This window comes from Netta rufina, assembly GCF_964035555.1.
Source record: "Netta rufina genome assembly, chromosome: 28".
NCBI classification, from domain to species: domain Eukaryota; kingdom Metazoa; phylum Chordata; class Aves; order Anseriformes; family Anatidae; genus Netta; species Netta rufina.
Window position 1 is genome coordinate 1,010,446 of NC_140152.1, and position 21,259 is coordinate 1,031,704.

General features: G+C 60.0%; 1 protein-coding gene across 4 annotated transcripts; it reads left to right on the top strand.

Annotated features, from left to right (window-relative positions):
- Positions 1–5,437: 5,437 nt before the first annotated feature.
- On the top strand, positions 5,438–15,735 carry MKNK2 (MAPK interacting serine/threonine kinase 2). Of its 4 annotated transcripts, none has more exons than XR_014619167.1 (15): positions 5,438–5,510; positions 5,625–5,806; positions 7,408–7,489; positions 7,613–7,714; positions 7,863–7,960; positions 8,770–8,849; positions 9,269–9,342; positions 9,434–9,538; positions 9,869–9,924; positions 10,015–10,110; positions 11,463–11,657; positions 11,752–11,916; positions 12,030–12,073; positions 12,546–14,644; positions 15,438–15,735. XR_014619167.1 is itself a non-coding variant. In XM_084302531.1 (14 exons), exons 2-14 carry the CDS (start codon positions 5,759–5,761, stop codon positions 12,805–12,807), a joined length of 1,407 nt encoding a protein of 468 aa, XP_084158657.1. In that variant the 5' UTR covers positions 5,438–5,510; positions 5,625–5,758; the 3' UTR covers positions 12,808–15,735. The 4 variants fall into 4 exon arrangements, 2 of the variants coding, with proteins under 2 accessions (XP_084158657.1, XP_084158658.1); XR_014619168.1 differs by having other exon boundaries at positions 12,546–13,644; positions 14,449–15,735; XM_084302531.1 differs by having other exon boundaries at positions 12,546–15,735.
- The last annotated feature ends 5,524 nt before the right edge of the window (positions 15,736–21,259 follow it).

Below are 21,259 nucleotides of genomic sequence, written 5' to 3' on the forward strand. Positions count from 1 at the left end.
ACTAGAGGGGGCAGCGGGGCCATGGCCAGACCCAGCGTGGGACTGAGCCCCCCAGTGCCTGCACCCAAGTGAGGCCTCGTCCCGCAGCCAAGTGGCACAAACCCACTGGGAGCCCCCAGCGCTGGTGGCTGGGGCCATCGATGCCACTGCAGCCGTGCCCGTCCTCGTCGGCGTGCAGCGGCGCAGGATGTTGCCCAGACAAGTCAGCAGAGTTGCCGCAGCCTGCACAGCCCTTTCTCAGCTGCTGCCTCCGCCTTTTCCCCTGCTTTCATCTCGCCTTGCGGGGGCCTCATGTTTACCCCTTCGTGCGCAGGAGCTGCCCCAGTGCAAACGGGTTGAGCCTGCAGGCATGGGGGCTGCGTGTGCCCAGGGCTGAGCTCAGTAATTTGACCTTGGTGGCTCAGTAATTTTATCACTTGTCTCCCTGGTGCTGGTGAGGTGCAGGCAGAGGAGTTGGGAATGCTTTGAGGGCCCAGAGAAGAGCAGATTTGCAGCTCTCCCCTGTGGCAGGGATGGGCTTTGTGGGTTGAGTGGGGCTGACCCTTCCCATAAACACGGACAGCAGCAGCCCCTGAGCTGCAGCAGGCACGGCTGCCTGGCCCTGGGCTGCTTTGCCAAGCACAGCCCGGCCACAGTGCGGAGGGGTCTGCAGTAGCCGTGTGTTCGAAGGGAAATTGTTCACAACTCTGGCTCGGCATGGGATCACCTACTGGTCTGGAAGAAACGATCATGGCATGTCCTGGGAGCTGCAGGACAAGGCTGCTGCCCTGCGCCCCTGCTGCGCCCTCTCCTTCCTGAGCCAGAGCTCCTCCAGTCCCCACAGCAGCTTAGGAGTGCAATAGGGCCTCCTTTCTAGCTCCTCTCCAGTTTTAACCAAATTGGCCCCTGGTTTCCAAAGCTGGTGATAAGAGACAGGGATTGCACAAGCCCTCAGAAACCAGCTCCTGGGGAGCAGGGTCTGGGGTTCTCTCAAATGCATCTGAACCCGTGCTCAGGGGACACCCATGGGGTCCAGACAAACCCCAGGTGGGTGCTGGAGGCCATGTCCCCACTGGATGAGGACAGGGAAACATTCCTGGCCACCGCTGCCTCCCCAAGCAGCAGCTCCACAAAGGGAAGGTGCTGCAGAGTGTTCTGCCAGGCTCCGAAACGCTTCGGCCCCTCTCTGGGAGCAGCTGCTGGTGACGCAGTGAAGCCCAGGGGGAGGCACGGCACCGGCCAGGCCCTGGCTGAAATGCGGGATATTTGCTGCTGCTCCATGGTGCTTTAGCTGCACTGGGAGCATTGCCAGGGCAGAGCTGCAAGGCAAGCACGTTGCTGACCCCCACCCCAAGCAGATCACAGAGGTTGCTGCATACCAAGGATGGTGCTGGGGGGCACCCCTGCAGAGGAGCCAAGGGACTCCTTTCCCATCCCCAGAGCTGCTGCCTCTGCCCGCTGCTTATCCCCCTTTGCACCTTCGGGGTTGGGGAAGCTGAGGCACGGTGTTGTCCCCTCCCCCCCGCCTCCACTTGTGGTTTTGAGTTCTGGGTCTCCCTGGAGGGGTGACAGGCTCCTGGGCCAAGGGCTCATGCAGAGCTGCTCCTGCAGGTTTCTCCCTTTCCCAGTGACTTTAGAAGATTTTGAGAGGTAAGAAAACCCCAAGGCTGCCCTGAGCCCTGCAAGGCGCAATGCCCCTGCCCCCCTAGCATCGTTCCCTCCGGTGCCTCCTGCACTGCACCGCCTCACCTGCGCCCAGCCTCTTCAGTCCCCGCAGGGGTTGGGGATCGACCACAGCCCAGCTGGGATCGTCCATCTTCCACAGGATGCTTGTGCCAGACCCAGCCCAGCAGTCAGCACCTCTGTGTCCCATGAGTTTTGACCAGTTCAATGTGATGGAGCTGGGGACGCTGCCAGATGGGAACGCTCCCTACAGGCTGGCATCCCTGCTCGAAGACCTTTTTGGGGTGAAACCCCTCTGGTGGGTATTTGTGCCTTCCCTCGGGGTCTCTTCCAACCTAGAAATTCTGTGATTCTGTGATTCTGTGGTGCTGCCTGGCTGTGGGTTACGGCTTCTCCTCAACCCCGTGGCACCTCTTCCAGCTGGAAAAACTGAGGCATGGCCTCCATTCCTCATCCCCCTCCCCAAGTCCAAGTGCCAGCCTGGAGCCAGGCCTGTGAGGGGTCTTCAGGAAGGAGAACCTCTGCCATAGCTGGGGAGCCCCTGGCTGTGGGGTCCCTGCATGGGAGGCAGCCCCAAAACGAGGGTGCAAAGCAGGAGTCGGGAAGCCCAATGCGGGGTTTGTCCCCAGGTAGCTGAAGCAGCCAGGAAATGTCTTGGCTGTGGCTGTACCTGTGCGTGTGTGCTGGATACATGCGTGTGTCCCCATCCCCTCCCTGCCTGCCCCACAGCAGAACCAGCAACGGCAGAGTCAAACCTCCAGATTTCTGCCCGGCAGGAAATTCCTTTTTTTTTTTTTTTTTTTTTTTTTTTACAAGATTTTTCATTTTGAAACGCAGCCAAGGCTCAAAATCCTCCTGCTTTCAGGGGAGGAAATCTGGACTAACCTCCTTGCGCCAGGGAAAGAACGCAGGGAAAATGGATTTGTCTTCCAACACGGAGCAATGGGACGCGGGGAGGAGGAAGCCCCACAAGGAGCAGGGTTCCTGGTGCTTCTGCCCACGCTGGGACCAGGTGCAGCCCCAGTGGAGCCGATGGGGCCCAGTGGGCTGGGGTGGCCGCGGCATCCCTCCCCCGTGACTCACGCTCCCTTCGCTCCTCGCTCCCAACAATAGCCGGTTTCCGGCACGGCCCCGCTCACTTTCCTGTTTTCCCTTGGCCGATTGCAGAACACGGCTCTGCTGCCTGCGTGCACCCAGTCCCCAGCAGCACCAAGCCCTGTCCGAGGCCTCCAATGCATCAAAATTTGGGTTTTCTCCACTGCAGCATTTACACGTGTGTGAGTGTGCATGTACGTGTGTTGGTGTGCATGTGAGCCCTTGGGTGGCCATGCAGCTCACAGGGATGCACCTGGAGAGACCACACCTGTGTGTGTGCACATATGTGCCAGCTGCACACGTGTGTGTATGTGTGCAAGCACCCAGGCAGGGCGATGCTCTGCCCACCTCCTGCATTGCCCTTGCACACACATGCCTGTGCTTTTGCACACGCCAGCCTGCAGCACACATGCATCTCCCTTGGGTGACAGCACCAAAGCTGCAGCAGGGAGCACAGGAAGCACGGGCACACAGCAGCACCCCTGGTCCTGCTCGCTCCCCTCTGGCCCCCCGTGCCCATGGGTGCTGCTTGCTCCCTGCCCCTGCAGCCCAGCCCCAATGCTCTCGTCATGCCTGGCTGCAAATCTCTCCCACAGCTGGAGGAAGCAGCCCCTTGCACTCTGCTGCTTCTTTCCACCCCAGCTCCAGTTTGAAAGGGCACTGGCGTTGCCCCCACCACTCCTGCTGGACCCCCGTGAGCACTGCAGCCATGGGAGCAGGGGTGCAGGGATGCCCCCAAGCCAAAGCCCCAAATCGCTCTAGGCCTCAGAGGGGGTAGTAAGTTGGGGCCTTTGTTGGGTCAGGTAGAATCTGGGAGACAGCACACAGAGAGCGTGCAGCAAGCATGCAGCAGGCATGCAGTGACTGTGCAGTGAGCCCAGGAACATGCAGGGAGTGAACCATGAGCATGCAGTGCGTGTGGCAAGCATGGAGGGTGCGTGCAGTGAGCGCGCAGTGAGTGTGTGATAAGCACAGTGTGCACCAAGCATGCAGCAAGCAGAGGTCACACAACGGCCACGTGACAAGCACACAGAGCATGCACCAAAACATGCACAGAGCATGCAGTGAGCATGCAAAGAGCATGCAGTGAACACGCAGCAAGTACACACAGTGCACATGCAGCACGCAGTGCGCACACAGGGCACAGCATACATGCCGTGCACACGCAGCACACGCATCCCACACACACTGCTCCAGCCCCCCATGACAATGGGTTCCCATGGGCTGGGCAAGCTCCTGGGTGTCCCCAGGTGTCCTCACCGCACCAGGCACCCGCGGGTGGCCCTGCTAGGGCTGTGGGTGCCAGCGCTGCCACCCTGTCATTACCAGCCGGGTGACCTACATGGCAGCGTGAGCAATTTGAGAGGCATGTGGCTCCTCTGCCTGCACCGGAGCCGCCCGACGGGTGCCAGCAGCCAGCGCACCTGGTGGCTCCATCCCCTGTCCCTTCTGCAAGCCTCAGAGGGCAAAACCCCACAAATCCCCTATATCCCCCTGAGTCCTGCTTGTGTCCCGCACCAGCTTGGGTTAATTGGGGACCCCGTGTTAGCAGGTCAGCGGTCTGAGATCCAGGGTGTCTGCTTCACCCCATCTGCTTTGCTGGAGGGTGGGACACGGGAAGGGCAGCCCAGGCCTGCCAAAACCAGGGAATTTTGCTGATTTGCAGGGTCTGGGCCCACGGCAGGGTGGGGGGGGCCCCGTGACCCCACCATGGTGGCCCCAAGCCAGGCCGGCACCGGTGGCACTGGGGCTGCAGCAAAACATCCCCAATGGGACGAGGGGAAGGAGGAGGAAGGAAACGGGGTGGGGAGCGAGCATGATGGCGGGGGGCTGCGGGGCTGGGGGGGGCAGCAGCGCAGGGCCGGGGGGGGGCCCTTGGGTGCGCAATGGCGGCGGTGGCGGGCGTGCAGCCAATGCGCGGCGCGGCCGGTGAAGTCATGCACCGCGGTGCCGCAGCCATTGGGCCCTGCGCTGCTGCTCGGCGCAACGAGCGCGTCTGTTCTCAGCTCCGGCTGGCGTCACGCAGCGGGGGGGGGCCACACATGCAAGCGGGGGGGGCACATACACAGGGGGGGCACACATACACGGGGACACACATGCAGCCCCGGCCTCCCGTAGTGCCACCAAGTGTGGAGTTGGGAGGTCCCCACTAGCGAGCCCCCCGTCCATTGAGGGCCTCGGTGGCCTGTGGGGACTGGGGGGGGGCCGTGACCCTGTGCCTGTTCCCCCCCCATGCAGGCCTGGTGCCGAGCACGGCCCCACTCGTGGCATGAGGGGGGGGGGCCCTGTGGGGGAGGAGGCACCCATATCCCTGGGGTCCCCCGTGGCAGTGCCCCCGTCCTGGGCTGCAGGGGGGGGGGTTCCTGCCCCTGTGGGGGTGTCCTTGCACCTGGGGGGGGGGGGGTTCCTGCGGCTGCGGGGTGTTCCCTGTCCCTGGGGAGCAGCGCAGGGTGCCCGGGGGGGGCTCAGTCCCTGTGCCCAGGAGGGGGGGTGCCGGCGGGGTGCCCCTGGTGCAGCAGGGGGTGCCCGGGGGGGGTCTGTTTTGCTCCGCGGGTGCAGCACGGGGGGGTCCGGGCGGGGGGGGGGGGCGGGCCGGGCCGGGGGGGCGGGGCCGGGGGCGGGCCGGGGCCGGGGCTATAAAAGCGCCGGGGGCGGCGGCGCCGCGTCCCCCCCCCGGCGGCGGAGCGGAGCGGAGCGGGAGGCGGTGCGGGCTGCGCTACCATCAGCAGCGGCGGCTCTGCGGGGCCGCGCCGGTGAGCGGGGGGGGGGGCTGCGGGGCTGGGGGGGACGCGGGGGGGGGGGTGAGACCCTTCTGACCCTTTTCTCCTCCCCCTCCGCCCCCCCCCATTGGCCTTCTTTCTCCGCAGGTCTCAGCCACCCCCCAGGCTCCTCTCCAGCTCTGCCCGTCCTCCCCCTTCCCGCCCCCCCCCCCCCCCGTTTTTATTCGTCCCCTCGTTTTGTACCAGCAACGCCGCCCCCCGCCGCCCCCCCCCGCAGCAAGATGGTGCAGAAGAAGTCGGAAATCCAGGGGTTCCACCGCTCCTTCAAGGTAAGGCGGGGGGGGGGCCGGGCCGAGATGCTGGGGCCGGGGTGGGCAGGGCCGGATCCTGCTCGCTGCAGTGCGCTGCGGGACACCCCGACACCTGCCGGGGGGCCGAGCCGCCCCCACACTGCCCCCAAAAGCACCTGGAGGAAGGAAGAAGCCCCGGTCCCACTGCTGCCCCAAAGCCGCAGAGGGACGGATCCTGCCCTGCTGTGGTGCCAGGGCGCAGCTCAGCTCCTGGGGTGGGCGTGGGGCAGGCGTCCCTGCTCCCCTCCGTGCCCCAGAGCCCAGTGGGGGTGTCAAGTTGCGGCATGGGGCCGCGACACCCCGGGCACACAGGTGGGAGTGTGGCACCCACCAGGCCCTGCGGCAGGACCTGTCGTGCAAGAGTCTTGCACGAGGGCCAGATCCTGGCAGCACGGAGCGCACGTCCCTGCTTGCACCGCTGCGGCCAGGCACTGTCCTACCCCCGCATCCATCCCGGCAGTAACCCCGCGTCCGTCCTGGCCGCTGTCAAGGTCGGGGTGTGCAGGAGGGGATGGATCCTGTGGCCACCCCGCTGCTCTCAATGCTGCCTCTTGTCTCGGCGCGGTGCTGGAGCTGCATGGGACCTTTGTTTAGTTTGGCTGTGAGCGCTTCGAGGGATGCTGGGAGATCATCTGCAACCTGCCCGGGTTATTTTAGCTGACACCTAATCCTGCTTTTAAGGCTTTTGGCTGGGTTTTCACTCACCACCACCCCCACCCGGCCCCGGGGCCGGGGCCGCGGGGGGGACACCTCAGCTGTGCGATGGAGCTGGTGCGCGGCGGTCGCTCCCCATCCCCCAGACCTTTGTGTGCCGAGGCTGCGGCAGCCGGCACGGGTGGCCTCATCCTGCCCACGGTGCCGCTTGGCAAGGCTGGGGGGGTGCACACAGAGGCCCTGATGCTGAGGCCGTGGTACACAGCATCGAGGGGGGATTGGCTGCCCAGGGCGATGCTTCGTTTTGCAGATTTGGATTTTCAGTGTGGGGGTACACATGGCCCCCCCATGAAGGACACTGCAGGAGCCAGCAGGCTGCTGCTGGCCCTTTCTGGCAGTGTGGTCGTGTTCCCCGCGGGGCTGGCACCAGGGCGGGTTTGGGAGCCAGGCGCTGTCTGCCCCCCTCTGCCTGAGCAGGTTTCATAACCCCGCCGAGGCCGCTGCCTTTTCGCCTCACCAGCTGGGTGCCACCCTGCTGTCACTGCCCCAGTGGGGAACCAGGGTCCTGATATCTTGGCTGGGTGCTGTGGTAGGTTTGGGGTCATGGAGGCAGCCTCTCCCCTGACCTGCACCAGGATTTGGGCTGGGGGGTCAGCTGTGGTCTGGTCCTGTGCCGTGGGTTATAGGTGCCTGTGGGTATGATGCTGGCTGCCCCGGATTTGGGGATGGTGTGGTGCACGTGGCCCTAGCACCATCTCCATTGGGAGCCATGGTCAGACCCTGCTTCCCTCCTTCTTCTCCCTTGGGCAGCAGCACCGTGTGCTGGGGTCCTGTGGGAATGGGTGAGTGGCGCGGGTGCTGAAGCCAGGAGTGTGTTGGAGGCCACATCTGTACCGGGACCTCGCTCATGTTCCTATTGCCCGCAGGGACAAAACCCCTTCGACCTGGAGTTCGACCAGTCCAACCACCTGGAGTCTGTCTTCAACTTCGAGTGCCCGTCCCGTCCCGGTGAGCAGTGCATGGCTGCGTCCCAGGATGTTGTCCCCTCGCCTCACCCTGAAGGCTTTGGGGAGGGCCGGGTGACAGGGCTGTCCCCGCGGGACTGACGCGGGTGGCTTTGCTCTGGTGCAGACATGCCTTCAAGTCAACCCATTGACATCCCTGATGCCAAGAAAAGGAACAAGAAGAAGAAGCGCTGCAGAGCCACCGACAGCTTCTCCGGCAGGTTCGAAGGTGAGCGGCGTGCTTGTGCAGGATCGGGTCCCTCCTGCTGTTCTCAGGGCTGGTGACAGGCCCGGGAGAAGGGACAGCAGCAATGTCCCACGAGGTCTGAGGACTCCATCCTCCCTGCTGGAGGCTGAGGCAACCTCTCCCCTGCCAGATGTTTACCAGCTACAGGAGGAGGTGCTCGGGGAAGGGGCCCATGCCAGAGTCCAGTCCTGTGTCAACCTCATCACCAACAAGGAGTATGCAGTGAAGGTAACGCGTGGCTGCGTACCTGGCTCTGCCCATGCCTCAGTTTCCCTTCCCACCCCGTGTCCCCTGCTGTTCCAGCTCCTGCCACCACCCAGCCCTGTGACCATGGTCCCATCCCTTCGCTGCACTCCTCTCCCTGCTAAATTAGGGCAGCCATGTCTCGCAGCGTGGGTGGGGGGGTTAAATTAACGCTTCCAACATGGCCTGCGATGTGCAGTGAGGAGGGGCATGGTGCTGCAAGGCTGGTGAGCTCCAGGCCCATGCGTGTCCTCCCCACGGGACTGTGGCCATGGGGGCTGAGGTGGAGGCCCTGTTGGGGGGGGGGTCCAGAGGCTGTGACCTCAGGGGGAGCGTGTTTTGGGGGAGCAGCAGCTGCTGCAGTTTGCAGCCCCAAGCCAAGGGGGCTGCAAACCCCCATGGCCAAAAAGTGCTGTCAGTTTTTGAGGGTTAGAGTCAAAATGCAGCAGGAACTTGGCTGCCCCATGTAATTATGCACTGGGGAAACTGAGGCAGCGTGGAGGGTGTGTGGTGTCGGGATCTCTGCCTGGCCGGTGGCAGGGATGTGAGCCCTCGTCTGCCCGCACCAGGGCTGGCGGCGGTGCAGGGCCCTTGGCTGCGGCCCCGTGGGAGGGAGCGACTTGGCAGCGTTGCGGGAACGGCCTGTTCTGCTGCCTTAACCCCTTCGGGCACCCCCAGCCTCCGTTAGCCTGGCCCCACACCCCCTAGCCCCCATCCTGGGGATCCCCCTGAGCCCTCTGCCCTCTCCATGGGGTCCCTCGCTGAGCCCCCCCCACCCCCTCTCCGCATTTCAGATCATCGAGAAGCGCCTGGGCCACATCCGCAGCAGGGTCTTCCGGGAGGTGGAGATGCTCTACCAGTGCCAGGGACACAGGTACTGCGGGGCCTGCCTCGGGCCTCCGCTGGCCTCCCCTTGGCCTCTGCTGGCCTCCCCTCCCTCCCTTTGGCCTCGCCCCGAGCATCTCAGGGCCACGAAAAATGTTTCACCATGGCAACGGGGGGCCAGGTTGGACCCGTGCCGAGGGGCGTGCGGCCGGGAGAGGTCTGCGAGCAATTAGGGCTGAATGCGGTGCCCAAAATCAGCCCCCCCAATCCCAAATCCCCAGAATGTGGCTGGGGGGTCCTCGGCTGTTTGGATTCAATCACTTGCAATGCAGTTCCCCGCTGGCGCCTGTCCTGCGTAGCCCCCCTGGGGGGACTGATGCTGGTAGTGGGTTGGTGGGCTTGTTGCAGCAGGGGGGACCCCAACTGTTTTGGGGGTGGCACTGTGGGCTGATCCTGCTGTCCCTGCAGGAACGTCCTGGAGCTGATTGAGTTCTTTGAGGAGGAGGAGAGGTTTTACTTGGTGTTTGAGAAAATGAGAGGAGGTGAGCACAGCGTTGGGGGCTCCCCGAGGGGCACAGGAAAGGTGACATGGAGCCAACCCCCGAGCCCCCACTCTGCTCTCGCCCACCGCAGGCTCCATCCTGACCCACATCCATCGGAGGCGCCACTTCAATGAGCTGGAGGCCAGCGTGGTGGTGCGGGATATCGCCAGCGCCCTTCACTTTCTGCACAACAAAGGTCAGCTCAGGCCTGCAGCCCTCACCCTTGTGGGGTTGGGGGAACCTGGGCACCTCCCTATATCCCCCTGCCCTGGAGACGCCCCGTCACAGCACGGGGTCAGGCCCAGCTCCATCACGAGGTGTTTGGTGGTGCTGAACCTGTTCCTCCAGTCAGGCTGACTCGAGGCCAGCAGCAATTTCTGCCCTTCCCCATGACACAGGCGGTGATTTGGGGTGGGGAGGGACAAGGGGGGGGGGCTCTCTGTGGTTGCACCTGAGCCCCTCCCCACAGTAGGATTGGGGTGATTTTGGCCCCTCGTTGACTCCATTTTGTCTCCTCTCCCCCTAGGAATAGCACACAGGGATTTAAAACCCGAAAATATTCTGTGTGAGAGCCCAGACCAGGTGAGCAGGGAGCAGCCAGCTGTGGGTTGTGGCCGGGGGGGGGTGTCTCATCCCCATCCCCAGGGGTCACCAGCTGCCTGCCCCCCCCAGGTGTCCCCAGTGAAGATCTGCGACTTCGACTTGGGGAGCGGCATCAAGCTGAACGGTGACTGCTCCCCCATCTCCACCCCTGAGCTGCTCACCCCGGTAAGGCCATGAGCCTGCACCCCTGGGTGCCCCAAGCCCCCCCGCCATGCCCTCTACACCCCCCCCCCCTTGCCCCCACATTATGGGGCCGGGGCTGCTCTCAGCAGCTGTTGTGCTCACTACCCCTTTTGCTTTCTGTTGGGGTTGCGGGGAGCAGCATTACCCAGACACCGCGCCGAATGTGGGGAGCACGATCTTGGGGGGTAACCGCGGCCTCAACCCCCCCCACCCCCCTCCCCGCTTCTCGCTGGGCTGATGCTGGCAGGCGAGGCCGGGCTTGCGTAATGCGTTCACAAGGGGGGGGCCCTGCACGGCGCGGAGGGGCTGGCACGCAGCCCGGGCTGCCGCGAGCCTTAGCAACAGCCAGCCCTGGCGGAGGCGGCCGCGGAGGCTGGCGGGGAGGGGTGGAGGCTGGGGGGAGGCTGCTGTGATATCCTCCCCCCGCCTCGTCTAGGTCTTATACTGGGGGCTCCCTGCTGCGGGAGGCTGCTTGGGTGCAATGGGGGCACCCTAAAAAGCTGGAGGGGGGCAGCGGTGTGTTATGAGGACACCCCCTCCCCCTCCCCCCCCCCCCCCCCAAAGCTGGTGCCCGCCCTGGGGTGAGGGAAGCCCTGCTGCCCTTATCACAGCAGCGAGGCCCCATGCAGGGCGTCACCGGTGTTTTTTTGGCACCGGTGTTTTATTGGCACGGGGCAGGGGACGGCAGAGCCCAGCTGATGCAATGCAGCAGCAGTGTGTCTGTGTGTGTGTGGTGGGAGGGGGGGGCATAAAGCACCCAAATGCTCCCCTCACCTCCCCCAGCCCCTCTCACTCCTGCCTTATCCCTCTTCCCAGGGCAGCACCAGAATTTCCTGGGTGTCACAAGTTGCCCGTTCTCAGCCCCGGGGGGGACGCTGCGGGTGTGGCTGCCCCGGGCCCGGCAGGGTTAAGGCTGCGCAGCGGCAGCGTGCCGGAGGGAGGGTGGAGCGTGTTTTTCTGCTGCGGCATCAGCTGCTGGCGCGGCCGGGGCGATTATCTGCTGCCTGCAGCTTTTCTCTGCCCTCGTCACAAGGCCGGCGTGGTCACGTGCGCTGGAAAGCCCCAGAGTCCCGGGGAGGGGACAGCAAAAAGGGACGCGGGCCTCGGAGGCGTCCCTGCTGGCATCAGCTGTTAACTCCTGCTGCGGCGGAGGAGGAGGAGCGGGATTGTTCTCAGAGACTGGGGTGCTGGGAGGGGGCTGTGTCCCTTGGGGCTTGTTTTTTGGGGTGACCCTTTGGTGACAACCTGCGCCATGAGGGAGGGGCAGTTCCGCAGCATCCCCCACGCAGGGGATTTGGGGACCTGATTTGGGGACCCCATGTTTATCCCCGCAGTGTGGCTCAGCTGAGTACATGGCCCCGGAGGTGGTGGAAGCCTTTAACGAGGAGGCCTCCATCTACGACAAGCGCTGCGACCTGTGGAGCCTGGGCGTCATCCTGTACATCATGCTCAGCGGGTACCCCCCATTTGTGGGCCACTGTGGCTCTGACTGCGGCTGGGACCGCGGCGAGGCCTGCCACACCTGCCAGGTGCGCCCAAACTCCCACAAACCCACTCCACAGCCCCCCCTCCCCCCAGCTTGTCTGGATGTTTTTTGCCTTTATTTCTGCCCCCTTCCCCCAGAACATGCTGTTTGAGAGCATCCAGGAAGGCAAGTACGAGTTTCCCGACAAGGACTGGGCGCACATCTCCTTTGGAGCCAAAGACCTCATTTCCAAGCTGCTGGTGAGGGATGCGAAGAAGCGGCTCAGTGCGGCCCAGGTCCTGGAGCACCCTTGGGTGCAGGGGGTGAGTGCTGCCTGTTCCCCCCCACACACACACATACGCCTCAGTGCAGCACCCCCAAAAGCTGGGGGGGGCCTGCAGGATGCCTGGCTCTGAGCGGCTCCATCTCATTGCAGTGTGCCCCGGATAACACCCTGCCGACCCCCATCATCCTGCAGAGGTGAGTGGGGGTGTGCGTGTGCTGGGGGGGCCTGGAATCACAGAACTATGATTGGGGTTGGGAGGGACCTAGAAGCCCACCCTGTCCCACACCTGCCACAGGCATGATCCCAACAGCCCAGGCTGCCCCCAGCCCCATTCGGCCTGGCCTTGGGCACTGCCAGGAATGGGGCACCCACAGCTCCTCGGGGCAGCCTCAGCCAGGGCCTCACCACCCTCAGGGGGAAGAATTTCTTCCTAATATTGGATTTAAATCAACTTTTAATTTAAAACCAATGCCCATAGAATTGTAGGCTCATGCTGCTTTTTGAGGGGTTCTGCCACAGCTCTTGTGCCCTGGGCAGTGGTTGCAATGTGTGATTTGGGTTTCAGCCACTGTCCAGCCCAGTGCCATGTGCATATGGGGTGAAAGACCCCAAAACATGGGTTCAGCCCATCCACCTGCAGCCCTAAACCCCTGCTCTCCCCCTTAGGAACAGCAGTGCCAAAGAGCTCACCTCCTTTGCTGCTGAGGCCATCGCTGTCAACCGCCAGCTGACACAGCGTGACGAGGACGAAGAGGAGGAAGAGGAGGCGCGACCCATCATCATCAAAGCTACCTCATGGGCCATGCAGCTCTCGCCTCCCTCCGAGTCCAAGCTGGCCAAGCGGCGGCAGAAGAGCAGCCTGGCCAAGGCAGTGGCCGCAGGGCAGCACCTGGTGGCCCCGCTGGTCCTGGTGGCCGACCAGGCTTGAGTCCTGCGCCGTTCCCCCGCATCCATGCCCTTCCCAGCCTCTCCTCTTCTTCTCTCCCCACCCCTCTCTAGCCCCCCTCCCCAGAAACCAACACTGTTTCTAGCTGGTGACAAGATCAGGACTCGTCCTGTTGGCTGGTTTCCAAGGTTTTGCTGATCTTGTAGGGCTGGGGCTGGGAGGGTTTGTTTAAGATCTTTTTTTTTTTTTTCTTTTTTTTTTTTTTTTAAAGGTATTAAATCAAGCGTGAGGTTGCTTCACCCAGGGCACACTCAAGGACATCTGACAGACACACGGACTTTTGTTTCTTGACTCTTGGTTTCTCCCCTGACATTTCCCACCCCCTCCCCCCCCGCCCCAACACCAAAGGACTCTTTTTATCCGCAGCTGCTTTGACTATTTCAGCTCATTTCATACTGTGAACAAAAGCCCCTCGGTCGTGTTTCCAACAACAGTAGCAGCACTTTAACCTCAGCTCCCTCTGGAGCTGCAGGTTACCCCTGATGTTGGGGAGGGGGCACACAGGGGGGCCCCATCCTGTCCCAGTTGCGCTTTCGGGGACACGCTGGCATGGTGCAGGGAACTGTGGTGGCCAGAGGGGATGGTGGTGGTGTGGGAGCAGCATCCCATCCCGTCCTGCTGCCTGAAACCCCAGCTTGCAAACCTACTCCCTCTCCCCCTGGCAGCCAGCTTCCAGAATAAGCTATTCACTCACTTTATCCTTTTAATTTTTAATTTTTAATTGTTATTGTTGGTTTTAAACTGCTAGCTGTGCTTCTCTACAGGGCACGGAGAAATGTCTTCCTTTCCACCCTCGCTCCGGCAAGCGGCTCCTTGGGGGTAAGGTCAGAGCGTGGGGAGATGCTCAGAGTGGCCCCGATGTGGTACTCCTGCACTGGGGGGGTTTGTGCACCCCTGGTTTCAGAGCAGCTGGAAAACCAAAGGAAAACAACCCTTTGGGAATAACAGGGTGCTCCATGGATGTGAACAGGAACCCCCCTTATGTAGAGACCTGCTGCAGGGCAGCATAACCCAGCCTGGCTTCGGGCTGGCCCTGAGGCTGCGGTGGCAGAAGGGGGTGCCCTGGGGGTGGTAGCAGCACTGAAGGGTCGCCGCGGGGTTGTGGGGCCAGAGGGTTTGGGGTCAGGGTGACAATGGTGTGGGGTCCCCAGGGCAACTGGAGAGAACTGGCTGCATGCAGTGGTGGTCACGGCGCGCGTCTGGGCCTCCCTCGGACCCTGCTGTGGGAAGGCAGGGGTGCAGGCAGGGGGAGGTCTGGGAGATGCTGGATCGAAAAGCCCACGTGTGGGGTCAGAGCCAGGTCCTGCAGCCAGTGGCCATCCCTGTGCCCCCCCCCCCCCCCCCCATCCCTTCCCCTGTGAGCACAGGAAGGGAGGATGCCCCGTTTGTTTGCAGTCTCCCACCTCTAACTCAATGCTTGGAGCTTTATATTGTAAAAAAGCAACCTCGACCCATCATGTGCACAGTGAAGGTTGTGGGAGCTCGCTTTGAGCCAGGGAAGAGATTTTCCGGGGTCTTTAGCTGAAGACAGTCGCTGTCTCTGGGGGTGAGGGGGAAGTTATCCTTTTTGTTTTAAGACTGCTGACAGCAATACTATGCAATACGTGTTGTTTTTTGTTTCAGGGAGGTGTGTGTGAGTTATCTTGGGAGACGATCGAGGTGGCGGTGGCATTTGGGGCAGGGATCGGCTTTTCTCACCCACCCTGGCCCTTCTGCTGAGCAGCATCAGTGGGCCAGGGGCAGCAGCCCGCCCCCTTCTCCAAAACCACCGTGCCCCCTGATCCGCCCTCTCCCCCGGCTGCCCGGTCCCACCGTTCAGGTGGGAACCCTTCCGGAGAGGCCTCCTTTAAAGGAAAAAAAAATCCATCTTGATTGTACATTACTTTTTATAGCTTATTTTGTTTTATCAGTTGTAGATAATTCCTTGTTGTCTTATATTAAGAAATACTTGAATGATGTACAGTACGCGATGCCTTGAGCTGGTATTGTGAAAGCTATTGTTAATGCTGCACGCTGCAGTCTTTTTAAAAAAAAAAAAAAAAATCGTGGGATGGGGACGGTGGGGGATGGCTCTGAAATTTTTGTCCCCCCGTGCTTTTGTTAGCAAACAGCATTTCCCCTTCTTCCCACGTGCAAGACCTGTATTTTTACATACATGCACTCTTCTGAAGGCTTGCCGGCGCGTTTTGGCTCGGGGTTCGGTTTGGTGGCGTGGTTGCAGCATGTGGCAGGGTCTCTGGGTCTGTAAGGATGTTTGATGCCTCTAGGCCTGGGGGGATGCCTCTGGAGCACCTCCAGCTCTGTGGGTGCTTGGTGGCAGCAGCGGGGCACCCATGTGTGCTGGGCATGATGCTTGTGCCAGGCAGATGCTTCCCTGTGCTGTGCTCCTTGCCCGGTTCCCCAAAGCCCTTTGGTCCCCCCCTGCTTGTGCAAAGCCTCCCCCATAGAGCATCTGTCATGGAAACCAACTTTTTTTTTTTAAAGCTGGAAACTTTAAGCGTTTTGGCTCTCCCTCCTCCTCCCTTCGCCCCCTCCCCTTCAGCCAACTAACTCGACTTAGGACTGGTTAGAAACTTTTACTGTGAAGCTAACTTTTTTTTTTATCGGAATAGGAGAAACTTTCTCCACTTTACAATTGATGAAGACTGCCAAAGCTGGTTCGACAAGAGTCACGTTAACGCACTGTTGGTTTGTACACGGGCAGCCTCTGCTCGGGGGCTGGCTGGAAAATAAAAATGAAAACAAACAAAAAAAAATTAAAAAGGATAAAAAAACAAAAAACAAGCACTTTACTGTATGTACCAGGTGAACTGATACAGCTGAATTGAAGTTTTCCTTTATAACAATTGTTGATGCCAGAATTTTGTATTCTGTTTTGTAAGAATTTAATAAAAATGCATTGAGACCTACTGGAGAGCTGGGTCACTTCTCCCAGCTCTGTTTTGTGATCGCTGTGTTCCCATACTGGCCTGCCTTTCCTCTGTGGGGTGGTGGGAGGGGGAAACCAGGTTGGTGTCACCCTCTGGTGGTGTCCTCCCTGGAGCTTGTGGGGACAACCTCAGTGATGCTGCTGTCTCTGTGGAGGAATCCATGCTTGCTGCTTGACAAATGAATGGTTCACCTGCTTCCTGCGCTATGGGGATCTGTCCAGCACGGCTGGGCTGTGTGTCCTCTCCCAGGGGTGCTTGGGTGGCACCAGAGCTGAAGGCCCCTGGATGGGGATGAGCAGGGGCTGCCCCATCCATCCTGCTGAGTTGTTTTTCTGGAGCCATTGCACTGTGACCCTGGGCGTTTCTGCAGCGTCCAGCCCTCTGCCCTCCTCTTCCCACCTTGTTCATGCTTCTCCCAGCCCCATCACTCTCCTTCCCCTCTTGTGTTGTCTCTCCTGGCCTCGGACTGTCAGCTTTCTACTCCAGAAACACTCCCTTTTTTCATGGTCTGTCCCCTAAGAGGCTGGGTGGATCCAGGTGGATGGGGGCAAAGGTTTCTGCTTTGGGCATTAACCTTGGCAAACTGTTCCCCCCACGATGTCCCCCTTCCTCTCCACCGCCCCCAAAAAGCACCCTGCAGTTGGACACTGGGGCAAAGCACATGCGGGGAAGGGCAGTGCTGAAAATAGCCATGCCCTGAGCTGAAATAACCTGCGCTGCTTGGGTGCTGCAGCATCGGCCCAAAATAGTTCCTCATGCTGAGAGGAGGGAGCTGTTAACGTGGCTGCAATGCTTTGCAGTGACAAACATCCCGCAGGGGGAAAGGCGATAGTGTTGGCTGTCCTGGTGGCAGCCAGGTGACATGGCAGGGCCTGTGGCCTTGTGGGGTGCAGTAGCTCGTGTCACTGGAAGTGGTGTTGGTGTTTTGTCAGGTCACCACACTGCAAGTGGTGTCAGTGTTTTTTGGGGGACGAAGCGTGGCTGTGCTGGTGTCGGTGGACAACCCACGCCTTGTCCTGCTTGGACAAAGCCTTTTGTAAGGAACATGGGCTCCTTGGTGGTCACCAGCCCCAGAACCACCCAGAGTGTGCAGAGAGGGAGGAATGAAGGGTTTGCACTTCTTTAAAAAAAAAATAATTTTCCTTTTTCTGCTTTTAAAATGGTTTACAGTACAGGGCAGGGAAGGAAAGAACTCCTGTGTGTTTTGCAGTGGATTACCGCACCTGTCCAGGCAAACAAAACAAACCAATTAGAGGTGTTTTTTTTTTTTTTTTTTTTTTTTTTTTTTTTTTTGTGGTAGAATGTACCATTTTAGTGGCTGGTTTGTAGCTGTGCCGTGGGCATGCAAGTTCTACCCGACAGCACCCAGTGCACTGGATGGATCATGTAGCCCTCAGTGGCAGCAGGACAGTGCAGAGCAGCCTAAGCTCCCTGAATGTGGGAGAGCCACTGCTGCCATGGCCAGAGCACACCACCAGTCTGGTGACGCATCTGCTCACCTGGCCAGAGGCTTAAACAAGCACTCATTGCTCAAGCATGGGGTTTAGCAAGTCTCATTTTAGTGCTGCTCTTGCTAACACCCACGCTGCGGTTTGTCTTGCCGCGTGGTCTCCTCTCCAGTGCTCCTGAAAGCCTGTCACAGTCTGACCGAGCTGTTTGGCCAGCCCTCTCTGGCTATGCCAGTCTTTTGCTTGGAATGCTTATTGCAAATATAAGTGTTTTTTTGCCTCTACAATGTACAGGCGCAATGGGTGTTCTCTGTCCCTGACCGCCGAATGCTCCAGCCCCACCGATTCTACTACCATGGGCTTTCAGCTGCTCGTAGCTGGCCCCTGTGCGACAGACCCTATTTCCAGGTCTATATTTGGCCAGCCTTCCTCCAGCATCAGCTGAGTTTCACTGATTCCTCCACCAAGAATCACTACCATGGTTAGCCTTTTTGTTGCATTACAATTACTTCCTAAAAACCCAGTCTAAAATAGTACCGCCTTTTGCTGAGTGCCTGATTTGTGAAGAAATCTGTTGGCTATCAGATCCAGAAATAACGGTGCCCTGCCATTTTTAGGAGCGTTCATTCTCAGCTTTATTTCTGGGAAGTTAAATTCTCCCAGATGGCACTATTTTTGACTGTATTTCTTTGTCTAATAATGCTGCTGATTGCTGCTGCTTTGGTGAGTAGCGAACACCTCGCCCCATCCCGTGGTGCCTTCCTGCACCCCTGCCCAGGTGACAGCATCCTGAGCACACTTTTGTGCTGTCCACATGATCCCTTCTTATTTCTGGCATAGCTTTCTTTCCATTGGCCTGGATTTGAGCCTCAGGCTACCACCACAAAATGAATCATTTTTCATTCATTTAATCACGTGCCAAACACATAAGCTCTAATTAGCTGCGGCATGGCCAGCATGGTGGGCAGGGGACCAGCTGGTGCCACCTGCCCTGGATGAGGCTCCATGCAACCATGAAGTGTCCAACCTTCCAGCTGCGCATGGGGACATGCAGCAGTCTGCAGCTCCCTCTAATGTTTATGGCTTGTACAAGGCAGATGAAACCCAAACAGGATGGAACGGGAACCAGCAGGCTTTGCGCAGGCACCATCCAGGCATCTAGACGTTGTATTTGTGAATTAAAAAAAAAAAAAAAAAAAGGCAACACTGAACTGCATGGAAGCAGCTCGGCCATCAAGGGGGTGTGAGTCTGTGACGTGCTGAGCAAATGGTGTGAAATCAAAACTGACGCGGTGTTTTTGAAAGAGTCTACATCTGTATGCAATGCTCAGTTATCAGTAATACTAGAAATATTTCACAAGAAAAAGCAACGTCCCTCTAAAGTTTCCTACGCATTCCTGCATGCACAGATTAGATGCCAGAAGGGACAATTATGACGCCCAGCTCTGAACCCCAGCATAGCTGTGGTTAGGGGAGATTCCCCATTTAGTGTAACACAGCTTTAAAAAAAATGCAGCACAAGCCTGCTGGTAGGTTATGCAGCAGAAATAGGTATTCGATAATGTGATACAGAACCAGGTTGGAAGCTCTCAGTCCAAACCAGTGATGTAACAATACCGCAGTGATGTGCCATGGCACTGGCCACAGCGATTAATCTGGGAGGTCCCTCAGCTATACAAGGGTCTCAAAGCCTTGAAGCAATACAATGAGCATGTCTTTGTGCAGTAACAAAAATGGTATGGCAAAGGCACGCAAAACAGAAGGGGAAGACAGCACACTGCCTTCCCGAGCATGTTGAATCAAGGACCATGCATTTGCTCTAACATGCACACGCACCTCGAGGCACTGAAGGGTTGCATAAAGGCTCCCAAAGGGAGCACAAGTCTACCCAAAGGCTTCTGTTGGGAGAACTTTTTGATGGGAGAAAGTGGTGCCATGCATGTTTTTTAGGGTCCTAATTAGGGTTGGGCTCAGCGTTCCTGTTAGGGTTGTGTGGAAAGAGAGAAGGTGCAGAGACCTGTTGTGTGTGGGGTTGCATAAAGGATCTCAGAGTTCAGGTGTACCCAAAAGCTTCTGTTGGGAGCACTTTTTGATGGGAGAAACTGGCAACGTATGTGTCATAATTGGTGTTAGACCACTAGATACCTGGATGTGTACTTACTTTGCCTCGAGGGTTCAACAGCAGGCTTGTAGGACACCCTAGAGGCTTCTAGATCTTAGGCAGAGTCTTTATTTTGCCTCTTGGATTCAAGAAGTTGCTCCTAGGGCATCCTACAGTGGCCTAGGAGACCTCTAGGGCAACCTAGAGGAAACTGGAGGTCACTGAGGAGTTTTACTTGGGAGCTAGAGGGCACTGAGTACTACACAGCATCTAGAGTGCAGGGGAGGACCACAGGAGGCCTCCAATGTGCCCAGAAGTGCCCTAGAGAGTCCTGCGAGGCTTCTGGGGGCCTCTAGATTCCCGTAAGAGTGCTTATTATGCCTCTAGGGTGCAAGAGGGGGCTCATAGGGCATCCAGCCTCACAGTGACCCCCTTTTTCCTCTAGGATGCCTTCCAGGGCATTCTACAGTGTCCTATGAGCCTGCTGTTGCCCCTTAGTGGGTCAGCAGCAGGCCTAGAGCAGTTCAGGGTGCCATATGAGAAATCTCTTGCACCCTAGAGGCAAAATAAGACTCTTTCTGGAATATAGTGGCTTCTGAAGGCCTTGCAGGGCTCTCTAGTGCACTCCCAAGCACACTGGAGGCCTCCCGTGGTCCTCCGCTGCCCTCTAGGTCCCCCTCAGGTCTATCAGGGCCACCAAGTGCCCTCTAGCTCCCCCGGAAAGCCTCCCAGTGACCTCCAATTTCCTCTAGGATGCCCTAGAGGCCTTCCAGGGCACTCTAGGATGCAGTGAGCTGCCTCTTGAACCCCAGAGGCAAAATAAGGACCCTTCCTGGCCAGGAAGGTGCCAGCCATTGTGCTTTTGGCCTCTCTGCCTGGCATGGAAAGGCAGCTCTGACCCTGTGGGATCAGGATTGCCGTGATGTCATGGCAGTCGCACACCAAGACACAAGGGACCAGGCGGTGGGATCGGTTGCAGAGGAGCTGCTTGTCCAAGCAGGACAATGCCTGCAGTGCTGGGGGAGCAGCCATGGTGTCAGCAGTGGCCCTGTTCCTCCAGGCTGATTATCCTGGGTTATCAGCGGTGTCCTTGGGATGTGGGGAGTCCTGGTAGTAAGAGCACGGAGATGGACCCCCAGCCCTCTCTGCACCCCCTCTGTGCAGCCCCTCACTCCGCCTGACTTCCCCTGCCGCATATCCCAAACTCCCCCTCGCCCCCAGGACCTCTTCCTTCAGCCCCGTACCCTTCTCTTCCATGAATTGCCCCCTCGTGGGGCTGCGCCCATTCCTCATCCCCTGCTGGAGACCGCCCAGCCCTTCATACACCCAGAAAGCCCCCCCGGGGGGATCACACCCCACAGAACCGCTCCCTCGCTCCAGAACCACCCCCTGGCCCTTCACTATTGCCCCCTCACTCCAGATCTGCCCCCTGGCCCCTCAGAACTGCCCCCTGCTCTAGAAATGCCCCACGACCCCTCAGAGTTGCCCCCTACCCCCTCAGAATTGCCCCCTCGCTCCAGATCTGCCTTCTGACCCCTCAGAACCTCCCCTCACCCCCTCAGCACTGCCCCCGGCCCCCTCACACCTCCCCTCCCACCCCTCAGCGCCAGCCCCCTCCCGGGCCCCGCCCGCCGCCGCCCTCCCCTCCCCTCCCCTCCTCTCCCCGCCCCACGCCGCCGCCTCCACCGCCTCCGCTCCCCCCCCCCACCCCCCGGTGGCTCGGCCGGCGGCGGCGCCGTGCCCCATCCATGCGCCGCTGCTGCCCGGCTCTCTGCATCAGCAGCAGCAGCAGCAGCCGCGGCACCACCGGCCCCGCCGCCGCCGCCCCCGCCCGCCCCCCTCCCGCCGCCGCCGCCATCACCATCGCCGCCCCCCTCCCGCCCGCCGCCGTGTCCCGCCCGCCGCTGCTGGTGCTGGTGCTGCTGCAGCGCCGCCCCGCGCCGCCCGCTGCTGCG

Excerpts from the sequence above, each read along its gene's own strand:
- MKNK2 (XM_084302531.1), top strand. The coding sequence starts at position 5,759 with ATGGTGCAGAAGAAGTCGGAAATCCAGGGGTTCCACCGCTCCTTCAAG. Across the intron at positions 7,715-7,862 it reads CTTCTCCGGCAGGTTCGAAG|ATGTTTACCAGCTACAGGAG; the intron begins GTGAGCGGCGTG and ends CTCCCCTGCCAG. Across the intron at positions 10,111-11,462 it reads CCCCTGAGCTGCTCACCCCG|TGTGGCTCAGCTGAGTACAT; the intron begins GTAAGGCCATGA and ends TTATCCCCGCAG.